The sequence below is a fragment of the Sapajus apella genome, unplaced genomic scaffold (genome assembly GCF_009761245.1).
Source record: "Sapajus apella isolate SASKATOON/1434 unplaced genomic scaffold, GSC_monkey_1.0 scaffold12, whole genome shotgun sequence".
In the NCBI taxonomy this organism is placed as follows: Eukaryota; Metazoa; Chordata; class Mammalia; order Primates; family Cebidae; genus Sapajus; species Sapajus apella.
In genome coordinates this window covers 8,820,229-8,844,373 of record NW_022436952.1, presented here as the reverse complement: position 1 = coordinate 8,844,373, position 24,145 = coordinate 8,820,229, and the positions used below count along the sequence as shown (strand labels likewise).

The 24,145-nt window shown below is 44.8% G+C and overlaps 1 protein-coding gene across 1 annotated transcript; it reads left to right on the top strand.

The window, feature by feature from the left end:
- Positions 1-9,700: 9,700 nt before the first annotated feature.
- ANKRD40 (ankyrin repeat domain 40) lies at positions 9,701-23,659 on the top strand. The gene is made up of 5 exons (XM_032280032.1): positions 9,701-10,090; positions 16,328-16,476; positions 16,850-17,335; positions 19,538-19,719; positions 20,797-23,659. The coding sequence occupies exons 1-5, from the start codon at positions 9,957-9,959 to the stop codon at positions 20,941-20,943; spliced, it is 1,098 nt and encodes a 365-aa protein (XP_032135923.1). The 5' UTR covers positions 9,701-9,956; the 3' UTR covers positions 20,944-23,659.
- Positions 23,660-24,145: the final 486 nt, after the last annotated feature.

Here is a 24,145-nt window from a genome sequence, read left to right as displayed (position 1 = left end):
GGTGAGAGCTGTTGGCCCTGTCATACACCAGGCAAGTCTTACTCTACGACTCTCTTTTTCCTAGAGTCTGAGGACAAGCCACAGTTCAGTGTGCATTACCATTGCACATAATGAATTCCTCCAGTCATCCTCCATTAATTCAGCGAGCCCCAGTGTGATCTGTATCAGACTTTCCGCTGTGTCTCAGGATCCAGAGGTGAAAAATCAGTCTTTATTAACAGATCGAAAAGCCCAGTTTACAGAAAATTTTGTCAGATTATAGGAGTTGGCTATTTCCTAATGATGGAATGGAAAATGATTTAATCTTACCAGTTTCCAGACCCCATTCCATACCTGTTACTAATAGAAAATGTTGGCCTGGCTCAGTGGCTCATGCCTGTAAACCCAGCACTTTGGGAGGCCGAGGTGGGCGGATCACAAGGTCAGGAGTTCGAGACCATCCTGACCAATATGATGAAACCCTGTCTCTACTAAAAATACAAAAATTGGCTGGGCATGGTTAGCAGATGCTTGTAGTCCCAGTTACTTGGGAGGCTGAGGGAGAAGAAACATTTAAAAGGGAGGCAGAGGTTGCAGTGAGCCGAGACTGTGCCATTGCACACCAGCCTGGGTGATAGAGCAAGACTCTGTCTCAAAAAAAAAAAAAAAAGGCCAGGCATGGTTGCTCACACCTGTAATCCCAGCACTTTAGGAGGCCGAGGCGGGCAGATCATGAAGTCAAGAGATTGAGACCATCCTGGCTAACATGGTGAAACCCCGTCTCTATTATAAATACAAAAATATTACCTGGGCATAGTGGCACGCACTTGTAGTCCCAGCTACGTGGGTGGCTGATGCAGGAGAATCGCTTGAACCAGTGAGCCAAGATTGTGCCACTGCACTCCAGCCTGGATGACAGAGTGAGACTCCATCTCAAAAAAAAAAAAAAATGTTATGGGCTGAACTGTGTTCCTGACAACTCCAAACTCATATGTTGAGGCCTAATTCCTGGAACCCCAGAATGTGCCTGTATTGGGAGATTGTGCCTTTGAAGATGGTGACTGAGTTAAAACAAGGCTGTTAGGTTGGCCCATAATTCTATCAGACTGGTGTCCTTATATGAGGAAATTTGGACACACAAAAACACACCAGGAATGCTCTTGCACAGAGGAAAGGCCGCGTGAGGACATGGTAAGAAGGTGGCCATCTACAAGCCAAAGACAGAGGCCTCCAGAGAAACCAAACCCTGCCAACACTCAGATCATGAACTCATAGCCTCCAGAAAATAAAAATCTCTTTTGTTTAAGCATCTAGCCTGTGGTATTAGTGTTATGATAGCCCCAGCAATCTAATATAGAGAGGAAGCTGCAGTTACTATAGGTCTTCTGACTGCTTCCAACCTCCCAGCCTCCAGTGTGGGTCCCTTGGCCCCATCCTCCATCTATCTTGCCGCCTCAGTCACCTTTCTAAATGTAAATCTAGTTGTGTCTGATCCCTGCTTAAAAGCCTCCAACCAGCCAGGTGCAGTGGCTCACACCTGTAATTCCAGAGCTTTGCGAGGCTGAAGCTGGTAGATTGCTTGAGCGCAGAAGTTTGAGACCAGCCTGGGCAATGCTTTTGTAAAACCCTGTCTTTATTAAAAATACAAAAATTAGCCTGGCGTGGTGGCACATGCCTGTAGTCCCAGCTATTCAGGAGGCTGAGGCGGGAGGATTGCTGGAGCGCCAGGAGGCAGAGGCTGCAATGAGCCAAGATGGCACTACTGCATTCCAGCCTGGGTGATAAAGTGAGAACCTGTCCCCAGGAAAAACAAACAAACAAACAAACAAACAAACAAAAACAGCCTCCAACGTTAGAGCGTATGGCTCCCCATTATCTCCACTCTAAGATTCAGTCACCACGAGGTGGTCCATGCTCTGACCTGCTTTCTCCACCTTCATCTGCTACTGCTTCCAGTACTCGGAAGACACTTGCTTCCTGCATTTCACCATCTATGTCGCTCCAGGCATGGCATGCTCTTCCCCTACTCCAGTAGCAAGCAACATCTATTCATCTTTTTTTTTTGGAGATGGAGTCTCGCTCAGCCATCCAGGCTGGAGTGCAGTGGTGAGATCTTGGCTCACTGCAACCTCTACTTCTTGGGTTCAAGCAATTCTCCTGTCTCAGCCTCCCGAGTAGCTAGGATTACAGGCACCCGCCATCACGACTGGCGAATTTTTGTGTTTTTAGTAGAGATGGGGTTTTACCATGTCAGCCAGGCTCGTCTTGAACTCTTGACCTCAGGCGATCTGCCCACTTTGGCCTCCCAAGGTGCTAGGATTACAGGCGTGACCCACCGTGCCCGGCCTACTCATCTTTTTTTTAGAGACGGGGACTCAGTCCTGCCTTGGCCTTGTGAGCAGAAGGGGTTAGAGACATGAGCCCTACTCATCTTTCAGCTCACAGCCCCAGTTTCAGCGGCTCTACAACGACAGCCCGGATCCTGGCCCTCCACCTGCTACACACGCATCACCTTCTTCTTTGTACCATAGTTTCACCTGAAGCGTCCTCACACATTTCTGGGTTTGTCACACAATATTGCAAATATCAATCTCTTCCCTTAGAATGAAAGAGTTTTTTTTGTTTTTTTTTTTTAGATCAGGTGCCATTTCTTATTCATCTTTGTATTCTCAGATTCTAGCACAGCATATAACATGTAGGATGTAGCTCATGGTCACTCCTAACCTCATTATAATCATGTGCTTACATCTGAATATTTGCGTCCTCTCAAAGTTCATATGTTGGGCTGGGTGCGGGCTCACACCTGTAATCCCAACACTTTGGGAGGCTGAGGTGGGTGGATTGCTTGAACCCAAGAGGCAGAGGTTACACTGAGCCATGATCTCACCACTGCACACCACCCTGGGTGACAGAACAAGATCCTGTCTCAAAAAAAAAAAAATTCCTATCTTGAAATTCTAACCCCCAAGGTGATGACATTAAGAGGCAGGACCTTTGGGATGTGATTAGATTATGAAGGCAGAGACCTCAGGAATGGGATTAGTGCCATTCATAAATGAGGCCCGAGGGAGCTCCTTTGCCCCTTCTGCCATGCCATGTGAGGAAAAAGTGAAAAGCTGGCAGTCTGCAACCCGGAAGAGGGCCCTCGACAGAACCTGACCATGCTGGCACCCTGCTCTTGGAATTTCAGCTTCCAGAATTGTGAGAAATAAATTTCAGTTGCTTATAAGCCAACCAGGTTGTGGTATTTTGTAATAGCGGCCCAAATGCACTACCAAAGCCTGGGGTCTACCCCCACCACTTCACTGCAACTTTCTTCTCCGACGGCACCAGCAAGCTCCTTATGGGTAAACCCATTTTATGTGTTTCAGCCCTTTCTTTCTTGCCCTTTCTGCAGCACGTGACCCTGTGGATCACTCCCTTGTCTCCAAACCCTCCCACTCCTTTGCTTTTCCTCCTGCTGTTCTATGAATAGCTGCTCCTCTTTAGTCTCGTTTGAGAATTTCTTCTCTTCTGTCCATCATTAAAATGTTGACTACAGATGCTCCTCAACTTAGAAAGGGGTTACATCCCAATACACCCATCATAGGTTGAAAATGCATTTAATAGGCCGGGTGCGGTGGCTCAAGCCTGTAATCCCAGCACTTTGGGAGGCCGAGGCGGGTGGATCACAAGGTCAAGATATCGAGACCATCCTGGCCAACATGGTGAAACCCCGTCTCTACTAAAAATACAAAAAATTAGCTGGGCATGGTGGTGCGTGCCTGTAATCCCAGCTACTCAGGAGGCTGAGGCGGGAGAATTGCCTGAACCCAGGAGGCGGAGGTTGCGGTGAGCCGAGATCGCGCCATTGCACTCCAGCCTGGGTAACATGAGTGAAACTCTGTAGAAAATGCATTTAATATACCTAGCCTATGGATACAGTTTGGCTCTGTGTCTCCACCCAAATCTGGTCTCAAATTGTAATCCCAGTGTGTCCAGGGAGGAACCTGGTGGGGGGTGATTGGATATGGGAGCAGTTTTCCCCATGCTGTTCTCAGGATAGTGAGTGAGTTCTCACGACATCTGATGGTTTAAAAGTGTGGCCCTTCCCCTTCGCTCTCTCGATCTCTCTCCTGCCACCTTGTAAAGGAGGTGCTTGCTTCTTCTTTGCCTTTGCCAAGATTGTAGGTTTTCTGAGGCTTCCCCAGCCATGTGGAACTGTGAGCCAATTAAACCTCTTTATAAATTACTCTGTCTTGGGTAGTTCTTTTTATTTTTTTAGACAAAGTCTTGCTCTGTCACCCAGGCTGGAGTGCAGTGGCACAATCTAGGCTCACTGCAACCTCTGCCTCCCAGGTTCAAGTGATTCTTGTGCCTCAACCTCCCAAGAGTGGCTAGGATTATAGGCTTGCGCCACCACACCCAGCTAATTTTTGTATTTATTTTTTTGTTTGCACACAGAAAACAATTTGGTTCCAATGCATAATTTCTGTATTTTTTAGTAGAGACAGGGTTTCTCCATGTTGGCCAGGCTAGTCCCGAATCCACCTGGCCTCAAGTAATCCACCTGCCTTGGTGTCTCAAAGTGTTGAGATTACAGGCATGAGCCACTGTGCCCAGTCATTTTTATAGCAGTGTGAAAACACACTAATATGCCCATCAAACGTCATAACTTAGTCTAGCCTTAAATGTGCTGAGAACACTTACATCAGCCTACAGTTGGGCAAAATCATCTAACACAAAGTCCATTTTATAATAAAGTGTTGACTATCTCATATAATGTATTGAATACTGTACTGAAAATGAAACAGAATAGTCATTTGGGTACTTGAGGTAAGGTTTGTACTGAATGTGTATCACTTTTGCACCACTGTAAAGTAAAAAATCCTAACTGGAACCATCATAAATTGGGAACCATCTGTATTCTTCAGTCTGTGGCGGCCTTCTTTTTAAATATTATTTATTTATATATTTTAAGACAGGGTCTTGCTATGTTGCCCAGGCTAGTCTGGAACTCCTGGGCTCAAGTGATCCTTCTGCCTCAGCTTCTTGAGTAGCTGGGATTAACAGGAACAAACCACCATGCCTGGCTGCCTTCTCTCTCTCTCTCTCTCTCTCTCTCTTTCTCTCTCTCTCTTTTTGATACAGAGCCTTGCTCTGTTGCCTAGGCTGGAGTACAGTGGCATGATCTCAACTCACTGCAACCTGTACCTCCCAAGTTCAAGTGACTCTCATGCCTCAGCCTCCTGACTAGCTGGGATTATAGGTGTGCACCACCACTCCCATATAATTTTTGTATTTTTAGTTAGAGGTATGGTTTCACCATGTTGGCCAGGCTGGTCTTGAAATCCTGACCTCAGGTGAGCCACCTACCTTGGCTTCCCAAGGTGCTGGGATTACAAGCGTGAGCCACCGTGCCTGGCAGCAGTCTTCTCTCAGCACTCACAGACTCTCTTGGGGATCTCTTTTCTATTCCCATGACTTCAGCTAGCACCGTTTGCTGACTGCAAAAATACAATTCACCAGCCCAGATCTCCTTTCTAAATGCAATACCCATGGACATAACGATTTACTGGACATCTCCATTTAAATGAAATTCAGAAAAGAAAGCACAGGCTCAGAAGTTGAACTTGAGTTTAAAGCCTTGCTCCATCATAAGCTACAATGTATGTAGCATTGGGCAAGTTTTTGTTTGTTTGTTTGTTTGTTTGTTTTGAGATGGAGTTTCACTCTTGTTGCCCAGGCTGGAGTACAATGACATGATTTCAGTTCACCCAACTTCCACCTCCCAGGTTCAAGCAATTCTGCTGCCTTAGCCTCTTGAGAAGCTGGGATTACAGGCATGCGCCACCACACCCAGCTAGTTTTGTATTTTTAGCAGAGACGGGGTTTCTCCGCGTTCGTCAGGCTGGTCTCAAACTCCAGACCTCAGGTGATCCACCTGCCTTGGCCTCCCAAAGTGCTGGGATTACAGGCATGTGTCATGAGTCACCATGCCCAGACATTTTTTTTTTTTGAGATGGAGTCTCACTTTGTTGCCCAGGCTAGAGTGCAATGGCGCGATCTTGGCTCACTGCAACCTACACCTCCTGGGTTCAAGTGATTCCCCTGCCTCAGCCTCCTGAGTAACTGGGATTACAGGCACCCACCACCACACCCAGCTGATTTTTGTATTTTTAGTAGAGATGGGGTTTCACCATGTTGGCCAGGCTGGTCTTGAACTCCTGACCTCAGGTGATCCACCTGCCTCAGCCTCCCAAAGTGCTGGGATTACTAATCATGAGACACCGTGCCTGGCCAGCACTGGGACAAGTTAATTACCTCTCTGAGCCTCAGATAATAATGATGGTCCTGTCTTACCAAGGAGTTGTGAGGATTAAATGAGATAATTCACATACAGCACTTCCTACAGTGCCTGGCAATGAGTTGATAGTACCAGATAGTAAAGAGTATAGTAGTAATTAAAAGGTCCTCAGAAAGCTCAAGTCAACAGATTCAAAAGTGAATTCATGACAAACCTCAAACGTTCTCTTCATCCTTTGTCCCAAATCTCAATAAATTGCACCACCACCAGGCCGGGCGCGGTGGCTCACACCTGTAATCCCAGCACTTTGGGAGGCGGAGGTGGGTGGATCACCTGCAGTCAGGGAGATGGGTGGATCACCTGAGGTCAGGAGTTCGAGACCAGCCTGGCCAACATGGTGAAAAAAAAAGAAGGAGGCTGAGGCAGGAGAATTGCCTGAACCCAGGAGGCGGAGGTTGCGGTGAGCCGAGATCGCGCCATTGCACTCCAGCCTGGGTAACAAGAGCGAAACTCTGTCTCAAAAAAAAAAAAAAAAAAAGAAAAGAAAAGAAAAAAATTTAAATCGCACCACCATCTAATCAGCCAGAAATCTGGATGTTATCCTCGTTTCTTGACCACCACTGCCCTCCCATTCTGCCAGGTTAAGTTTCCCTAATGTAAACCTTGTCGTAACCCACCTATGATCCAATGAATGTTTAAGATGTCTAGGCTTTGCACACATCCATTCATTCAATCCACAGAACAATCCCGCAAGGTGGGTGCTACTATTATTCCTATTTCGCAGATGCAGAATTCAAGGCATGGGATAGTTGAGTAATTCATCCAAGATTATATGAGTGGCAAAGCTGGCATACAAACTCAGGCAGTCTGGCATCCATCTCCATGCTAACTACTACTATGCCACATTGTTTCTATTGTAATGCATTGCACGTTGTATTGTTTGCCGTGTCTCCCCTGATAAACTGTTCTTTGAAGTCAACTCTGATTCATTCGAAGCAGCAACCTCAGTGACTAGAACAGTGCCTAGCAAACAGTACATGCTTAATACGCCCAGTGAGTTAGGTAGTACCCTAGAGACAAGACAAAGGAGAGATAAACGGAAGTAGTAACAGAACAACCAGCAGGTTACATTCGGTTATATCGAGGATCAGAGGTTTCGTTTGTGGATAAAGTTTTTTTTTTTTTTTTTTTTTTTTTTTTAATCTGAAGATAATAAACAGAAGATTGAAATCAGAGTAAGTAGAGGTTGAGTTTAAGAAGGTCTACTAATACTCACTGGTACAACAGTTATGTAGGGTACGCACTATAATCCTTTTAAGGAAAGGACATATAATCCTTTTAAGGAAGTTGACAACCTCTCATAAAGAGAACTCAGAGACCATGGGGTGCAGTCAGGAACAATTTCTTTTTTTTTGAGATGGCGTCTTGCTCTGGTTGCCCAGGCTGGAGTGCAATGGCGCGATCTCGGCTTACCGCAACCTCCGCCTCCCGGGTTCAAGCAATTCTCCTGCCTCAGCCTCCCCAGGAGCTGGGATTACAGGCACATGCCAATAATGCCCAGCCAATTTTTGTATTTTTAGTAGAGATGGGGTTTTACCATGTTGGTCAGGTTGGTCTCGAACTCCTGACCTCAGGTGATCCGCCCGCCTTGGCCTCCTAAAGTGCTGGGATTAACAATTTTTTTTAACTGCATTAAAACAAACAACAACAAAAACAGGCTGGTGCAATAACTCACACCTGTAATCCCAGCACTTTGGGAGGCTGAGGTGGGTGGATCATGAGGTCAGGAGTTCAAGACCAGCCTGGCCAACATGGTGATATCCCGTCTCTACTAAAAATACAAAAATTAGTCGCGCGTAGTGGCACATGCCTGTAATCCCAGCTGGTCGGAAGGCTGAAGCAGGAGACTTGCTTGAAAATGGAAGGTGGAGGTTGCAGGTGGAGGTCGCACCACTGCACTCCAGCCTGGGCAACAGAGTGAGACTCCGTCTCAACAAACAAACAAACAAACCAAATAAACAAGCCACTGCCTACTCCCACGTCACTCAAATTGTGAAGGGCTCAATTCCAGTGCCATACATATCAGCTTCAGATGGAGTATCATATTGGATGTAAGAATTAAAATTTAAATTGGGGAGGCCGGGCACGGTGGCTCTCGCCCGTAATCTCCGCACTTTGGGAGGCCAAGGTGGGTGGATCACCTGAGGTCAGGAGTTCAAGACCAGCTTGGCCAACATGGTGAAATCCCGTCTTAAAAACAAACAAACAAACAAAACTTAAATTGGGGGAACAAATGTGAGCTCCAGCAGGGTTACAATTTGCCTTGGGGGTCAATTTAAGTATGTAGTCAGTTTATATTCAGCACCACCTGCTGTGCACTGCATACTGTGTGAATTACTGAATATACTAAACAGACATTGGTTTACTGTAGCAAGAAAAATGCTTGCTGTGCAGATCCTAGTAGCCCCAAGAGACGGAAATGAAAACTCCATGCCTAAATTTATCCCTTCCTATTTCATCTTTCTTTGTCCAGGCCTTTCTTCCCTTCCACCCCAGGGCTATTTCCTTAATCCTCACCCCATCTGCGAAGTTCCATCCTGTGCCACATCGGAGCATCTCTTTGGGGCACCTGGGCCCAGCAAAACAAGATTTCCTTTTTCTCCCACTGGGTATAAAACAGTGCCAACTGAGGCTCTGAGCCTCGTTAGACAGATGGGGCAAGAAGTCAGGCAAAATGTTGTTTACATGTACACAGCAGCTCTTCCGTGAGCACTTGGTGTCAGGACCAGGACACCTCCAATGCCTCTTTAGTGTTTTCTTTTTTCCTTATATGGCCTTCAGGAAGAGTAACTAATTACAATCTGTAAGCAGTAATTACAGATCATAAACTGTGAGCACAATAAAAATATTTTTCCTGAAAGCCAGGTTAGGAGAAATCCTGTCTAAAATGAGATGTAAAACAACAATTGAAATAAGTATTCGAACTGAATTGTCCCCAAGCACTGTGAAAAGGAAGAAAGCACAGTGTAATCTATCTTTGTAATAATAGGCGTATTATAGTAGGATCGTTTTAAGCCCATTTCCCCATCCTGCTGGGCAAGAATCGGCTCAGATAAGGAAAAGGAGCCAACCAAACTGGGGAAAAAAGAACAACAAAAAACCCCCACATCCCATCAAAAAGAACCCACCGATTATTTTGGATGCCTGGTAAACAACCTGCACCAGAGGATAAGGCTTTTCTGGCTCTCAACGACGCTTTTTTCTCTTTTCATGTGTCTGCCCTCCTCCCTTGAAACTGCGGGGTGGGGAGGTCTAAAAATAGCCAGTGAGTCACGGCAGATAATATTGTGCAGCAGTTACATAAACAGCCAGGCCGGGCGCCGGGGCCCCGGGTCGGAACGGAAAATATCTGGGTCAGGGTTGTCACACTGAATAGGGTCCCCCGGAGCCGGCCTTCGGGAGGTGCGGCCGGGGAGGAGGCCTAGGCCTGCAGGCCGGGAGCAGCAGGGGCGGCCCGCGGGAGGGAGCGGAAGTCCCGGGACGGGCGCGGGCGGCTGCGCCAGCTGGGCGGGCGAGCTCTGCGCTCCCTCCCCATGGCCGGGAGCGGACCGCGGCGACGGCGGCGGCGCTGATAGGCCCCGGGCGGGGCGGGGCAGGCGGGCCCGGGCGGGGGCCTGGGGCCGAGGGGAAGATGAGCGCCCTCCTAGAGCAGAAGGAGCAGCAGGAGAGGCTGCGGGAGGCCGCGGCCTTAGGGGACATTCGGGAGGTGCAGAAACTGGTGGAGAGCGGGGTGGATGTGAACTCCCAAAATGAGGTCAACGGCTGGTAAGTGGGGAGCGGGGGAGGCCTAGAGTCAGGGCAGCCGGTCCGAGGCGTGGGGCAGTCAGCCGCGACCTGGGCCCAGCGCTGCCTCTGAACGCCAGGCTATGGCGACACCTGCCACCTCGGGCCTCCGAGATTGTGCCCTCTTGAGGCCAGCCCTGGCCCCCATGCCTCGTGCGGTCAGAAGCGCGTCCTGCCCAAATCCCGGCCCACGTGGTCCACTCGGAGCAGCGCCCACTGGGACCCTGTCGCCCTACCCGCTTCCCCCTGGCCCCCTGGCTCAGTTGGAAGAGCAGTGCTGGAGGCTATGATTCTCAGCTGCTGTGCGCTGGAGCTCACCCCAATTAGAGTGTTGAGTTAATTTGCCGTAGGTGCTTCCGAAGAACACATCTTGCAGAGCTAAAACCATAAGCAACTGAGCATATACGAATTTTATAAACTAGCACGATTTCCTTAGCCAAGACCAGGAAAAAAAAAAACAAACATTTGAATCACCATTCTGCTTCTCCATTGTTTCAGTGCAACCGATTTGCTGCTGCTGCCTACAGTTGCCTGTCTGAGGGAAGGCTCATTTGTTAATCCTATTAAGTATTTTGCTTTATTTTCTTTCTTTTTCTTCTCTTTATTTTGAGACAGGGTCTTGCTCTGTCGCCTAGGTTGGAGTGCGGTGGCACGATCTTGGCTCACTGCAACCTCCACCTCCCCGGCTCAGGTGATCCTCCTGCCTCAGCCTCCCAAGTAGCTGGGAATACTGGCCAGTGTCACCAGCTAATTTTTTTTTTTTTTTTTTTTTTTTGGTATTTTTAGTAGGGATGGGGCCAGAAACTCCTGGCCTCAAGTGATCCGCCCACCTTGGACCCCCAGAGTGCTGGGATTACAGGTGTGAGCCTACCATACCCAGCCTCTTTTCTTATTACAATTTCAAATACAACATGTCATCCCAGGCTTTAGATGTGTGCCTGCAGATTGAATTCTCCCCAGTTAAATAAGGAGTCTTATCATAAGATATTGTTGGTGGTCAAAACTTAAAGTTACTGAGTGTGGTATTATTCCACACTCTTCATTTAAAATTTAAAATTTTATTTGATTCAAGTAATGCTTAGCCAGAATATTTTGCTAGCTTAAAGTGAATTTATATATATATTTTTAAGCGGAATCATCCATTTTGGAACTGAAAGGGACAGTGCAGATAAGCTCAACCCCAGAGAATAACTTGCCCTAGGCCACATCACTATTAATATGATAGAACCGGAACAAAATTCTCTCAAAAGTCTATCTACCTGGGCGAAGCGTGGTGGCTCTTGCCTGTAATCCCAGCACTTTGGGAGGCTGAGGCAGGCGGATCACGAGATCAGGAGATCGAGACCATCCTGGCCAAGATGGTGAAACCCCATCTCTACTAAAAATATAAAAATTAGCTGGGTGTGGTGGCATGTGCCTGTAATCCCAGCTACTTGGGAGGTTGAGGCAGGAGAACCACTTTGAACCCGGGAGTTGGAGCTTGGAGTGAGCCGAGAGCTTGCCACTGCACTCCAGCCTGGCGACAGAGCGAGACTCTGTCTCAAAAAAAAAAAAAGTCTGTCTACCTGGTGGGACATGGTGACTCACGCCTGTTATCCCAGCACTTTGGGAGGCTAAGACAGGAGGATCACTGGAGCCCAGAAGTTTGAGACCAGTCTGGGCAACATAGCAAGACCCCAGTCTACAAAAAGAAAAAAACCTGTCCAACTAATTTCCCTAAAGAAAACAGCCTGGATAGCTGTCCAGAAAGCCAAGAAACAGTGGATACAAGCTTTTCTGTTTTGTTTACAGGTCTTTGCAGACTTGCTGTTGTGTATGTACCTTTTCTGTGCATTGCTCTGGTACAAAGCTGTGAATTACCGTTTTGGCACTGGGAGGCAGTGTTGTGTAGAAGGAGCCTGGTCTTTCCTGCGGGTTCTTCTCCATTCCTGCCTAGCTATGGGGCTTTGCCCAAGTTGCTTAATTTTCTACTTATTCCAGAAGAGTATTGTCAGCATTTAATGGGATGAAGCATAAAATAAATAGCTAACATTTACTGAACTTGCTTTGTAGCAGAGATGGGGTTCTAAGTGATGTACCTGTGTTAGCTCGTTTACAACTACTTGGGGACATAGTTACTGTTCTCTCCATTTACAGATGAAAAAACTGAGGCCCAGAAAGATTAAGTTATTTCTTCACTTTGCACAATGCCCCTTCCCAAGATCATAGGATTGACAATAACTAGTGGAGCCAGAAAAAGAACCTGGCATCTGACTCCAGACTCTACCCTCCTAAATACAATGTCTGCCCCATAGCAGGTGTTTCGTAAATATCATGTGACGCTGAGGTAGCCTGAAGAGGCTTCGTGTGTGTGTGTGTGTGTGTGTGTGTGTGTGTGTGTGTGTGTGTGTGTATGTGTATTTTTATTTTTTTTGAGACAGAGTTTTGCTCTTGTTGCCCAAGCTGGAGTGCAATGGCACAATCTCGGCTCACAGCAACCTCTGCCTCCCAGGTTCAAGCAGTTCTGCGTCAGCCTCTTGAGTAGCTGGAATTAGAGCCGTGCGCCACCATGCCCGGCTAATTTTTTGTATTTTTAGTAGAAACGGGGTTTCACCATGTTAGCCAGCCTGGTCTCAAACTCCTGACCTCAGGTGATCTGCCCACCTTGGCCTCCCAAAGCGCTGGGATCATAAGTGTGAGCCACTGCCTCAGCCTTTTACAGATTTAATTGGGAGAAGCGTCTAATAGGCCCTTCAAACTCAGCATGTCCAAGATTGAATTCCAAGTTTCCCCTCATCCCTCTACCACCTCAAGCCTGCTCCTCTGAGTTCTCTTCAGTCTCTCAGGGGTGCTCAGGCCAGAACCCTTGGCGCTCTGCTTGCCTTCTGTCTTTCACAGCTGACATCCAGTCAGCCAATGTTGTGAGTTCCACCTTCAGATACAGTCAGAATCTGATTACTTCTTACTACAGCTCTGGTACAAAGCTACCATTGTTTCTCTTACCTGAATTATTGCAGTAGCCTTCTAACTAGTCTCCTTGCTCCTAAGATTATATCACAGTCTTCTTAATTAACACAGTGGTCAGAGGGATCCTGACTTAAAACATAAGTCAGATCATTTCACTCTGCTCATAAATGGCTCCTGTATCACTCAGTAGAAGCCTACAGGGTCCTACAATTTGTACTCCCTGTCCCCACATCTTCCCTCCTTACCTGTGTGCTCATCTCATGGGATTTGCCCTTCTGCTTACCTTTTTCCCCTGGGCTCCTTGCTTTCCCAGGAATACCAGACACAGTCCTGATTCAAGATCTTTGCATTTTGTCTTCTTACTCTCCTAAATGCCTTCCCTCCAGATGTCACATGGTTTGCTCCCTCATGACCTTCAGATTTTAGTTTAGATGTCACCTTCTTGGCAAGGCTTTTCCTGGCCCCTCAATTTAAAATTGCACAATGCCCCTCTCCACCTCTTGCATTCCCTAACGCCTTTCCCTACTTTACTGTTGCTGTCACACTTCATCACCACCTAGCGTACTGCATGCTTTGCTTATTTATTTGCTGATAACTGTTTCCTCTTCTGTAAAATTGGGGGAATGTTGACAGTAGTATTTACCTCATGGGCTGTTCAGAGGATTAAATAAGTTAATACATGTAATGCCTTTAGAACAGTGTCCAACATGTAAAGCATACCTGTGTTAGCTATTGTTGTTACTATGAAGCAATGTGCTGGGTAATGGAATATAAGGTTACCCCCAAAAAAATTACACTCTTGCATTGAAAAGCAGAATGGCGACTGCTTTCAATCCTTAGTTGCTCAGTAACCATAATTTCAGCACCAATGAGTGATGCCCAGTTGATGAATGACACCCAGTGCCTCAGGTCTGAAATAGTTTCTGACACTAATAAGATATTCTGACTGCAAATGTAAAGCTTAAGGAGTTGAAGTTCAAAGATAGAGTAATTTATCAGTTAGATTGATTACTAATCATTCTGCCACATCAGTTGTAAATCAAGTGTCATGCATGACCCTTGGTTTTAAGGACCAAGGATAATGCTTCATGAAGAACTTGAAAATATTACCTGGCTGCTGCGGCTCTGAGTTATGGCTGCCCAGAGCCACAGAGCTCTGGACTGTAAATGATGATCACTAAGGTACAGGCTGTGGGGGCCATGCCATGTTGACCTAACACTGCTTTACATGGTGATAGTTTAGCAAGTTGGTTTGTCCCAGAGTCTCTCAGATCCACTGGCAGTAAATTACTTCCTTTACTCTCAAGCCATGAACAAGTGATCTATTACTACCAAGTGAGCATTTTATTTCCAAAAGGGAGCATCTTTTTCACATCCTGCTTTATTCATCTTCCTTCAGCCATTATAATAGTTCACTTTTTAAGCCTGTGCCACAGACATCCACACACAAACACACTCAAAGTTGCAATTTGGCCAGAATCAAGGATAGATTGGATTCTTCTACTTCAAGCAAGGTCCACCTTATCCTTAGTTTACTTATGCAGTAATTTTTTTTTTTTTTTGAGATGGAGTCTTGCTCTGTTGCCCAGGCTGGAGTGCAGTGGTGTAATCTCAGCTCACTGTAACCTCTGCCTCCTGGGTTCAAGCAGTTCTCCTGCCTTAGCCTCCTAAGTAGCTGGAATTACAGACGTGCACCATCACGCTAATTTTTTTATTTTTAGTAGAGACAGGTTTCACCCTATCAGCCAGGCTGGTCTTGAACTGCTGACCTCAACTTATCCACCTGCCTCAGCCTCCCAAAGTGTTGGGATTACAGGCGTGAGCCACTGTGCCTGGCCCATTTAGGAAATATTAATTAAGCATGTATATGTGCCAAGCAAATACATCCTTGCCTTCAGGGAAGACTCTTTTCTCCCAAACTTAAAAAGATTCTTATTTTTCCCAAATTAGCAATAATTGTCATTGCATCATGGAGTACACCTTAAAGGAGCCTGGATAATCTAATTCTAATGAACCATAGTGTAGAATGTCACTCTGAGACATTAATGGAATTACTCCCAGCCAGCCAGACCTGCTAACTTTCTGTAAGTTACTAATGTTAAGCCATTAGTAAGTAAGCAAATCAGCTTTTTCCTGGAACTACATAAGCTTTCCAGATAATTATACTTCCCAGGTTAGTGACCTAACCTTCACTACTGAACATATGTTCTAATTTTCATTTCTGTATTTGGCTGTAAGAGCTCTGAAGATATTTATCTCAGTTCAATTATAGATTTGGTGAAAGAAGACATTTCAAAACACAGGGGGAAAAGTATTTTCCTTCCATAATATGCATTCAGCTTTGGCACCCAGGGATGGATTTAGTTGCTCTGAATCTTTCATTTCTGTTAAGATGGAGTTTTTGCTGGCGTGCTAATTATGTTTCTGTACAGTATTAAAATAGTAGCCCTTCAGTGTGTGCAGAATTGCTTCCTCTGTGTACAATTTTGAGTGATTAGTTTTACTTAAATGAGTTTGATATGTTAGAGCCTATTGAAGAATTTTGGATGTTGATGTATGTTTTTTAGATACCTTAGGAATTAAAGTATGTGTGCAGTGCCGTATGTTTACGCAGATGAGGATATGTTTGTAGCCTTCTGGAGAGAACTAGAGAAGCCAGCCTTTTAAAAATGGAAATTTGGAAATCTTTTGTGTGTGTGTTAAGTAAAGAAAAGGAGGAAAAAGAAAGTGAGCAACTGGGATTCAGACAGGAATATCTGCTGTCATAATAATAACTTAAGTGACAGAGCAAGCTGCAGATGGGAGATGGTTATTAGCCTGATCATATTGAACCTTCAGGTGGCATATGAAGTGAGTTTCCATAGTCCCTGAAAAGGAGTATAAGGAGTATAGCAATATAAAAATATGTTTCAAAGAGACTGAGGTGATCTCATGAGTGATATTGATAGAGTAATACTCTACAGTATCACTGGAATATTACTCTATCAATATAGAGTAATAGCCAGCCAGTGAGCTTACCTTCTGGAGGCCATTGAAATGAAAACTCCTAGGATAAGTTAGTTTTCCCAAGGCGCCAGAAATGAAATTTAAAAACAAAATATAAGCATATTAAATATTTTGATCATCTGCTTTGTGAAAAGTTGAGATTACCAGCCCGGTTACCTGGTTCTAGCTGAACTTTTAACAGGCTTATATATGTTATTTACTAATGTTTAGAATGTGAAATCCCAAATCACCTCTCCTCTTTTTAAATCATTCTTTTCTTTGGGACAGGACTTGTTTACACTGGGCATGCAAACGCAACCATGGTCAGGTAGTCTCTTACCTGCTAAAATCGGGAGCTGACAAAGAAATTCTTACCACAAAAGGAGAAATGCCGGTTCAGTTAACATCAAGGAGAGAAATCAGGAAGATTATGGGAGGTGAGTCTGTGTTTTGGGGGAGCTTTTGATTTCGTCAGACTCATTTAAGATTTGTGATATTAATGGCTGCATTCTTAATACTGGTCAAACAATTTTCTATTTCTAAAAGCAAATTACGGTGCCAAGATAGTAATTCCAGGTTGTGTCTGAGGAGGTCAGCATTGTAAGGTTTTTAAAATTATTTGTAAAATTGAAGATAATGAGAAAAATGATAATCATAAACCTAATGAAATATTATTTTTTTCTTCTGACCTGAAGAGGCAATAAACACCAAAATATTTGTCACGTACCAAAAGACACTACTTCCGAAAGACACCTTTCTTTTGATAATTTTCAAAGGGCTGTGTAAATGTTCTGTTTTCTTCTTTTTAAGTGGAAGAAGATGATGACGATGATGACAGCCTTCCCCAGCTGAAGAAGGAGTCAGAACTGCCCTTTATTCCCAACTATTTGGCTAACCCAGCCTTCCCTTTTATCTACACACCCACAGCAGAGGACTCAGCCCAGATGCAGAATGGGGGCCCCTCCACACCTCCTGCATCACCCCCTGCAAATGGCTCACCTCCACGGCTTCCCCCTGGGGAACCTCCCCTGTTAGGGGCATTTCCCCGGGACCATAATTCTTTGGCACTAGTTCAGAATGGTGATGTGTCTGCCCCCTCTGCCATACTCAGAACACCAGAAAGCACAAAACCGGGTCCTGTTTGTCAGCCACCAGTGAGTCAGAGCCGCTCCCTGTTTTCTTCTGTCCCGTCCAAGCCACCAGTGTCTCTGGAGTCTCAAAATGGGACATATGCAGGACCAGCGCCAGCATTCCAGCCATTTTTCTTCACTGGAGCATTTCCATTTAACATGCAAGGTAACCCCTCATCAGCAAACAGCCTCTGCAACAGGGGAGTTGGCGTCCAGAGGGGTGGGATTTAATTAGGATTTTTGGGGTATAATTACAAACTTACAGAAAAGTTACATGGCTAGTATAAGGAACTCCCTTTACTTAGATTCACAAATTAGCTTTTGCCCTTTTACCCTGATATACTTCAGTATTCTTTCCATTATAATATCTATAATAATCCTAAAAACAATGATATTCTCTTTTTTTTTTCTTTGAGATGTAGTTTCACCCTGTCACCCAGGCTGGAGTGCTGGAGTGCAGTGGTACAATTTTGCCTCACTGCAACTCTGCCTCATGGGTTCAAGCGATCCTTCTACCTCAGCCTGCCAAGTAGCTGAGATGACAGAAGCGTACCACCATACCGGCTAATTTTTTAAAATATTTTTAGTAGAGATGGCGTTTCACCATGTTGGCCAGGCTGATCTCAAACTCCTGACCTTAAGTGATCTGCCTGCCTTGGCCTCCCAAAGTGCTGGGATTATAGGCATGAACCACCACATACAGCCAGATACTTTCTTATATAACTACAGTACAAATGATCAAATTTGAGAAATGTAGCCTTGAGGTAATGCTGTTCTGTAATCTGTAGTCCATGTTTAAATTTTGTTAGTTGTCTCAACCAGTGCCTTTTGTATTCCCTTATCTACTATATGTACTGTCGGTACTATTGATATTTATCTGTACTATCTACTCCGCTGCCCCCTGCCCCCTGCCCAGGATCACACATTGCACATAGTTATCGTGTCATTTAGTTTCCTTTAATCTGGAATCTTCACCCTTTATCATTTTTTATCTTGATCTTTTTGAAGAGTCCAGGCCAATAATTTTTGTGGAATATGATTTTCTTAATTCTATCTCTACTTATTAGTTGGTATTTTACTGTAAAGAAGGGCTTTCCCTTCTCCTTCATTAATATCAGTATTGACTCGTAGATTCTTATGTTATTTAATGGGTCATAATGTGTTACTATCATTTTTTAAATATTCAAATTATCCTAGATGTGGCCAGTGGGAACCCCTTCAGGCTAGTTCTTCTGTCCTTTTGACACATCTTTATTGTTCTTGCAGTGCTGCCTTACTTTCTGGTGCAGCAAGGCGTTCCAGGCTCATAGCAGAACTTTTCCTGCTCAACCCTGGAATCAGTCATTTATCCAGGGAGCCCTGGTTCTTTTTGGTGGAGAATGGTATTTAGAACACACAGCAAACTTGCCTCTTACTTGGGCCCACCAAGAATGGTATTTAGACACCAGGATGTGGGCACTAGGTGTCCTCGTTGCTACAGGTATATCATTTCTTCAAGGCCTGCTGAGAGGACAGAGCCAGGAAAGATATCTGTCTTTCTATATGTATATCTTTTTGAGAATATTAAAAACCACAAGTTCATCCTGATTCTTCCAGTTCCAATCAAACACCATAGGTACAACTAGTCTTACTTTTCCTTTTTCCCTGTTTTTGAGGAGTTACTACTATAGGTGCTAACGGTGACCTGGAGTGCCATAGGGAATTTATATACAGGGAACAAAGCAGAACTGCCAAATGTACATGGGTGCTTAACTCGGGCTGTCTTGGCAGCCAGGTTCAGAATAAAGGAGCAGATTGCTTAGATCCCAGACTTATGAATAATGAGCCAAGACGCCCTTCCTTATGAGGGTGTGCTACATTCAAATCAAGTTATTTTTCGTTTTTATTAGTGGCTTGTCGTTTGGCTCTTTTACTGTCTTTTCTGCAAGGAGTTTCATGTTTGATAAATAACTTTAAGTTCCAGGGTAACTCACATCTTGCCCATGCCTTCTTTCCAACCTTCTTCCCCTTCCCCTGTTCATGTATAGTTTGATATCCAAACCGGTTCTTAAGTCTTTGGCTCCTTAGCTCCAGTGGCAGAAGTAAATTGTCCTTCTACGTAGCTGGAATGGCTGCCCCTGCCTTGCTCTTACTTTGTGAACCATAGCCTTAGAAGTACAGACGACAATGCAGGAAACTGCCCCAGCAGAGCCAGAACTGGGCCTGAGCAAACCCTGCTGGCTGCACTTGGTTTTCCCACCAAACAGGTCTGTTAATCATGCACACATCTTTGGCATGATTAAGTGTAAACATCTTCTGGAAAAGATCTTAAACAACATGGGCTATGCTGTGCCAGAACTATTCATTAACATTTCTCCTTTTTTTCTAGAGCTGGTACTGAAGGTGAGAATTCAGAACCCATCTCTTCGAGAAAATGATTTCATTGAAATTGAACTGGACCGACAGGAGCTCACCTACCAAGAGTTGCTCAGAGTGTGTTGCTGTGAGCTGGGTGTTAATCCAGATCAAGTGGAGAAGATCAGAAAGTTACCCAATACTCTGTTAAGAAAGGTAAGAAAAGTCTGTTAAGCATGAATGGCTGCTTTTTTGCATTTGGAAAATACCTAGCTCTCTCCTTGGTTATATGAGTCATAGTTGAAGGAATAAACAGAGAATAGAAAGAGTGATTTTCTAAATGTAATCATTTCCTTCTACTGAGTCCATAGGACACTGGCTTTTTTTAGGCAAGTCAAGTGAGCAGTAGAGTGGAGAAGGAACGAAGAAATCTGTAACTGGTGTTTGGCTCAGTACTGTCTTACAAACTAGTTGTAAACACCATTGCATTCAGACCAGCCAACACTGGCATTTTGGAAGTTGATTCCAGAGAGAATTTTCTGAATTATCATTCACGTGTTCCTATTTTCAGTTTCTGTAGTGATCTGTGAGGATTAACTTAGTGCACTACTGGGTGAGCCTTGTGTTTTACAAGTGAAGAACCAAGTTAAATTACGGAGCAAATCCACATAGATGCACATGCGGTCTTCCGTGCATCTCTGGGTTTTTTGAACATCAGGCTTCTTAGGACATCTGGGGAAGTGATCTTTGTATTGCCTCTCCCTTTGAGGTATGTGCTCATGCTGTAGCAGCTACTGAGCTGTTTTTTTTTTTTTTTTTGAGACAGAGTCTCACTCTGTTGCTCAGGTTGGAGTGAGTGGTGTGATCTTGGCTCACTGCAACCTCCACCTCCCAGGTTCAAGCCATTCTTCTGCCTTAGTCTCCCGAGTAGCTGGGACTGCAGGCGCACACCACCATGCGTGGATAATTTTTGTATTTTTAGTAGAGAGAGGGTTTCACCATATTGGCCAGGCTGGTCTCGAATTCCTGAGTTAGAGATGAGGAGTGTTGGGATTACAGGCCTGAGCCACTGTGCCCAGCCTGCTGAGCTGTTTTTAAGGGCTTCCACTTTCCAACCCACCTCATCCTGGGGCCTTAGTTACACTATCACTGACTTAGCCTGCCACAGGGATTTTTTTTCTTCTTTTTTCTTCTAGGTTTTGAAATGAGCCAAGATACTGGTATCAATACAGTGCACCAAACATATGTATACAGGTGGCTCCTGTTAATCTGTTTAACATATTTTTGTTTTAGGACAAGGATGTTGCTCGACTCCAAGATTTCCAGGAGCTGGAACTGGTTCTGATGATAAGTGAAAACAATTTTCTGTTCAGAAATGCTGCATCCACACTGACTGAAAGGCCTTGCTATAACAGGAGAGCTTCAAAACTGACTTACTAATGCAGCAGGGACTTTTATCACTGAGTATTATGACAGTGTGCATCACCTCTGGGCCAAGGACAAGCCATTGATCTAAATGCCTCGGATGCCCAGGAGGGCCTCTGGTGCCACTGCGTAGTGTATACTAACATCGTTCTGCCAAGGTAGGAAGCCCCTGACCCCCAAGCAGCGGTGCCACTCTTCCAAGCCTCTTGGTGCACAATAAACCTATTGCTTGAAGCTTTGAACAGCTGAGAAGTGGTCTGGAGAGGCAGAAGCTGAAGGTTCTATATCCAGTGTGTTTTATGTACAGAACGTAAGAGAGTTGTCTAAGCAGAAGCTGAGAGAGAGCGGAGCCTATTTCTGGCCACTCCTGTTGACAGTGCACCTGAAGGGCCGGGATGCGCTTTTCTTGGTGTTGCATGCTCACAACTCTCCTGACATTGTGAACTGATGAGAGAAAACTGGGGAAAGCACAGGTACTGGACAGATGAATTCTAGTGTGACTTGTGACTGTGAGGTTTCCTAGGACATATTTATAAATGTTACTCAGGTTAAAAGTATTTAAGAATACAGTTACCTAATTGTAAATATGCTGTTAACCAAAAGAGCTTTCCCTCCCCCACTTTTTCCTTTGTAAACATTCACGACTGCTTCTCTGTCTCTGGAGTCATCTCTGCATTAACTCCCCTTTGTGGTCGCTAGAGGGCTCTCTGATGCCTTCTAAAAGAGAAACTGCTTTTTTTCCTGCCCCCTGAAGAGACAGGGTCTCACTATGTGGCCCAGGCTGGTCTCAAACTCCTGGCCGCAAGTGATCCTCTTGCCCTTGGCCTCCCAAAATGCTGGGAATACAGATGTGAGCACTGAACCCAGCCCACTTTTTTTACTCTGAAGCGATTCCAGTCGTCTGTGTGTAACTGCATCTTATGAGAAGAGCACAAATATTGCTGTTCCATGGTCTCCACTTTCATTTTCCACCACAAATGAAAAGCAATTTTTGAGACTGAATCTGTTGCTATTTTAAAGGTTATTGTGGGAAACTGAGCTAAAGGAGTTAGCATCTTTATTTTTGTATCAAAGATAAAGGTTATTTTGAAATTATTAGGATTTTTACACAATTCTGAAATCTGTTGCTTTTATAAACAAATTGTTTGAACTTACTGATCCCCGCACTACCACCACCAATTCACTTGACAAAGCCAGTATGAGTCTACCAGACTTTGTTCTGAAAAACAGAAAAAAAACAAACACCGGATTAAACTCTTGAGTATGGCATAGGAATTTTTTAAAAGAATGCATTCAAGGATTCTTTTCCTTTCCTTCAGTGTCGTTAATGTTAAAAGAAAAGTCACTGTTTTGTTGAAACAAACAGCTTAACTTCAGAAATAAGAACTAGCACACTTAGACAAACAGGAGAGCAGGGGTTCAAAGCCAGCTGTTGAAGAGCATCCCTGCTGTCTTAAGAAGCTTTTTCCCCATAGTGCCTATAGTTTCTAAAGAAACTCAACTTCCTAACTGTGTTAATTTTATTAGAACACTACAGTTGAGTGAGAACGTGCAGAAGATGTCAACGGAAGAAAATGTTGTGCTAAGATAATGGCCTCCTGCTGCTGCCTAAATGCTGAAAGGAGGTTGAGATGTTTCTCGAGGCTAACTTCCTGAAATCACTGTTGAGTGACTTAATTGTATCCCACCAATTACTGCTGGTGACTTACTCTTGTACAGTGTTTGCATAGCAGAGTGAAGGTTACTTATTACCCTCTTTCTCTCAAGTGCTTTAAAGAAGAAACCTCATGTTTCTTTTTTTTCTTTTTGAGATGGAGTCTCACTCTTTTGCCCAGGGTGAAGTGCAAGTGGCATGATCTTGGCCCACTGAAACCTCCACCTCCCGGGTTCAAGCGATTCTCCTGCCTCAGCCTTCTCAGTAGCTGGGATTACAAGCATGTACCACCATGCCCAGCTAATTTCTGTATTTTTAGTAGAGACGAGGTTTCACCATGTTGGCCAGGCTGGTCTCGAACTCCCGGCCTCAAGCAATCCGCCTGCCTGGGCCTCCCAAAGTGCTGGGATTATGGGCGTGAGCCACTGTGCCCGGCCCCTCTCTTGTGTTTCAACCAATTGAAAGCAATTTTAACTAGATGTAGTAACCTTTTTTTTTTTGCTTCTAAAAAAGTTACCGTTTACTGATAAAGTTAGGTCTGGCTCTATCCTAGAGGAAATAAATTCAGTATTAATTCATGTCTAAATTACTTGGATTAAAAGTCTTTCAGCCGTCCAGATTAATTAAAGTGGAACAGTGGAGGCCCCTGGCTGGGAGATGGCCTACAGAGGAGCAGCTGTGGGGAATGTTCTGAGCTTAGAGACAGAGGTGACTTGGTGTCTCTGGTGAGAGGTGGGTCTGATGTGGCTCTGCCCTATGCTGGTCTCTCCTTTATAAAATCCTCTATGGTCAGCTGACTCCTGCATATCACAGTGGAATAAGACTGCACAGTTGCTGGTAGGTGAGTTTAAAGTCTTAATCTATGCATTCAGAGAAATATTTTTATATGCTTTGTGTAATTTATAACAAGGATTTTTTTTTAGCTTTGTTAACTGTGAATTCACCCCTCCTTCCCCACTGCATATTTAAAGCATGTGTTCACACTGTGTGTAAACATTCACGGAAGATTTTCTCTTTGTGCATTGCTGACTGTTCAAACATAACAAGTATTATTAAAATTAAATATTAACTGACCAATCCTGTACGCCTTCATTTTGGCTTCCTAAACAGCACTACAGTTCTAATCATAGGGGGTTCAAATTGTTGGACAGTCCCATAGACCAGACGCCCTGGAGGAAGATGAGAAGGGCCCTCTCTCCACCTGAGCCTCCTCCATCCCCGCTCATACCCTGTCAGTAGCACCTGGAGATGGATATTTTGTGTGGCGTCTTTCCTTCCAGTTCACAGCAGTCAGCTTCATTTCCCAGGAGTAGCTGAGCCAGTTAGATGGAGGTCATCCCCTATTAACCTCATGTTTTGATTATCCTATTTACTTTACCCAACTGAGCCTCTCCTTTGGGTTGTCAGCACCTGTCAGGGCCTCAACAAGCTCAGAGGAAAACTCCCAAGACAGGAGAGGAAACACAGCCTTATACTTCCAGATCTTTAGCTGAGAAGGATGCGGAATGAGTTTGCTTTTCTGTTGGTTCAGGCCAGCTAGCACCTCACAAAGCAGACGTCAAG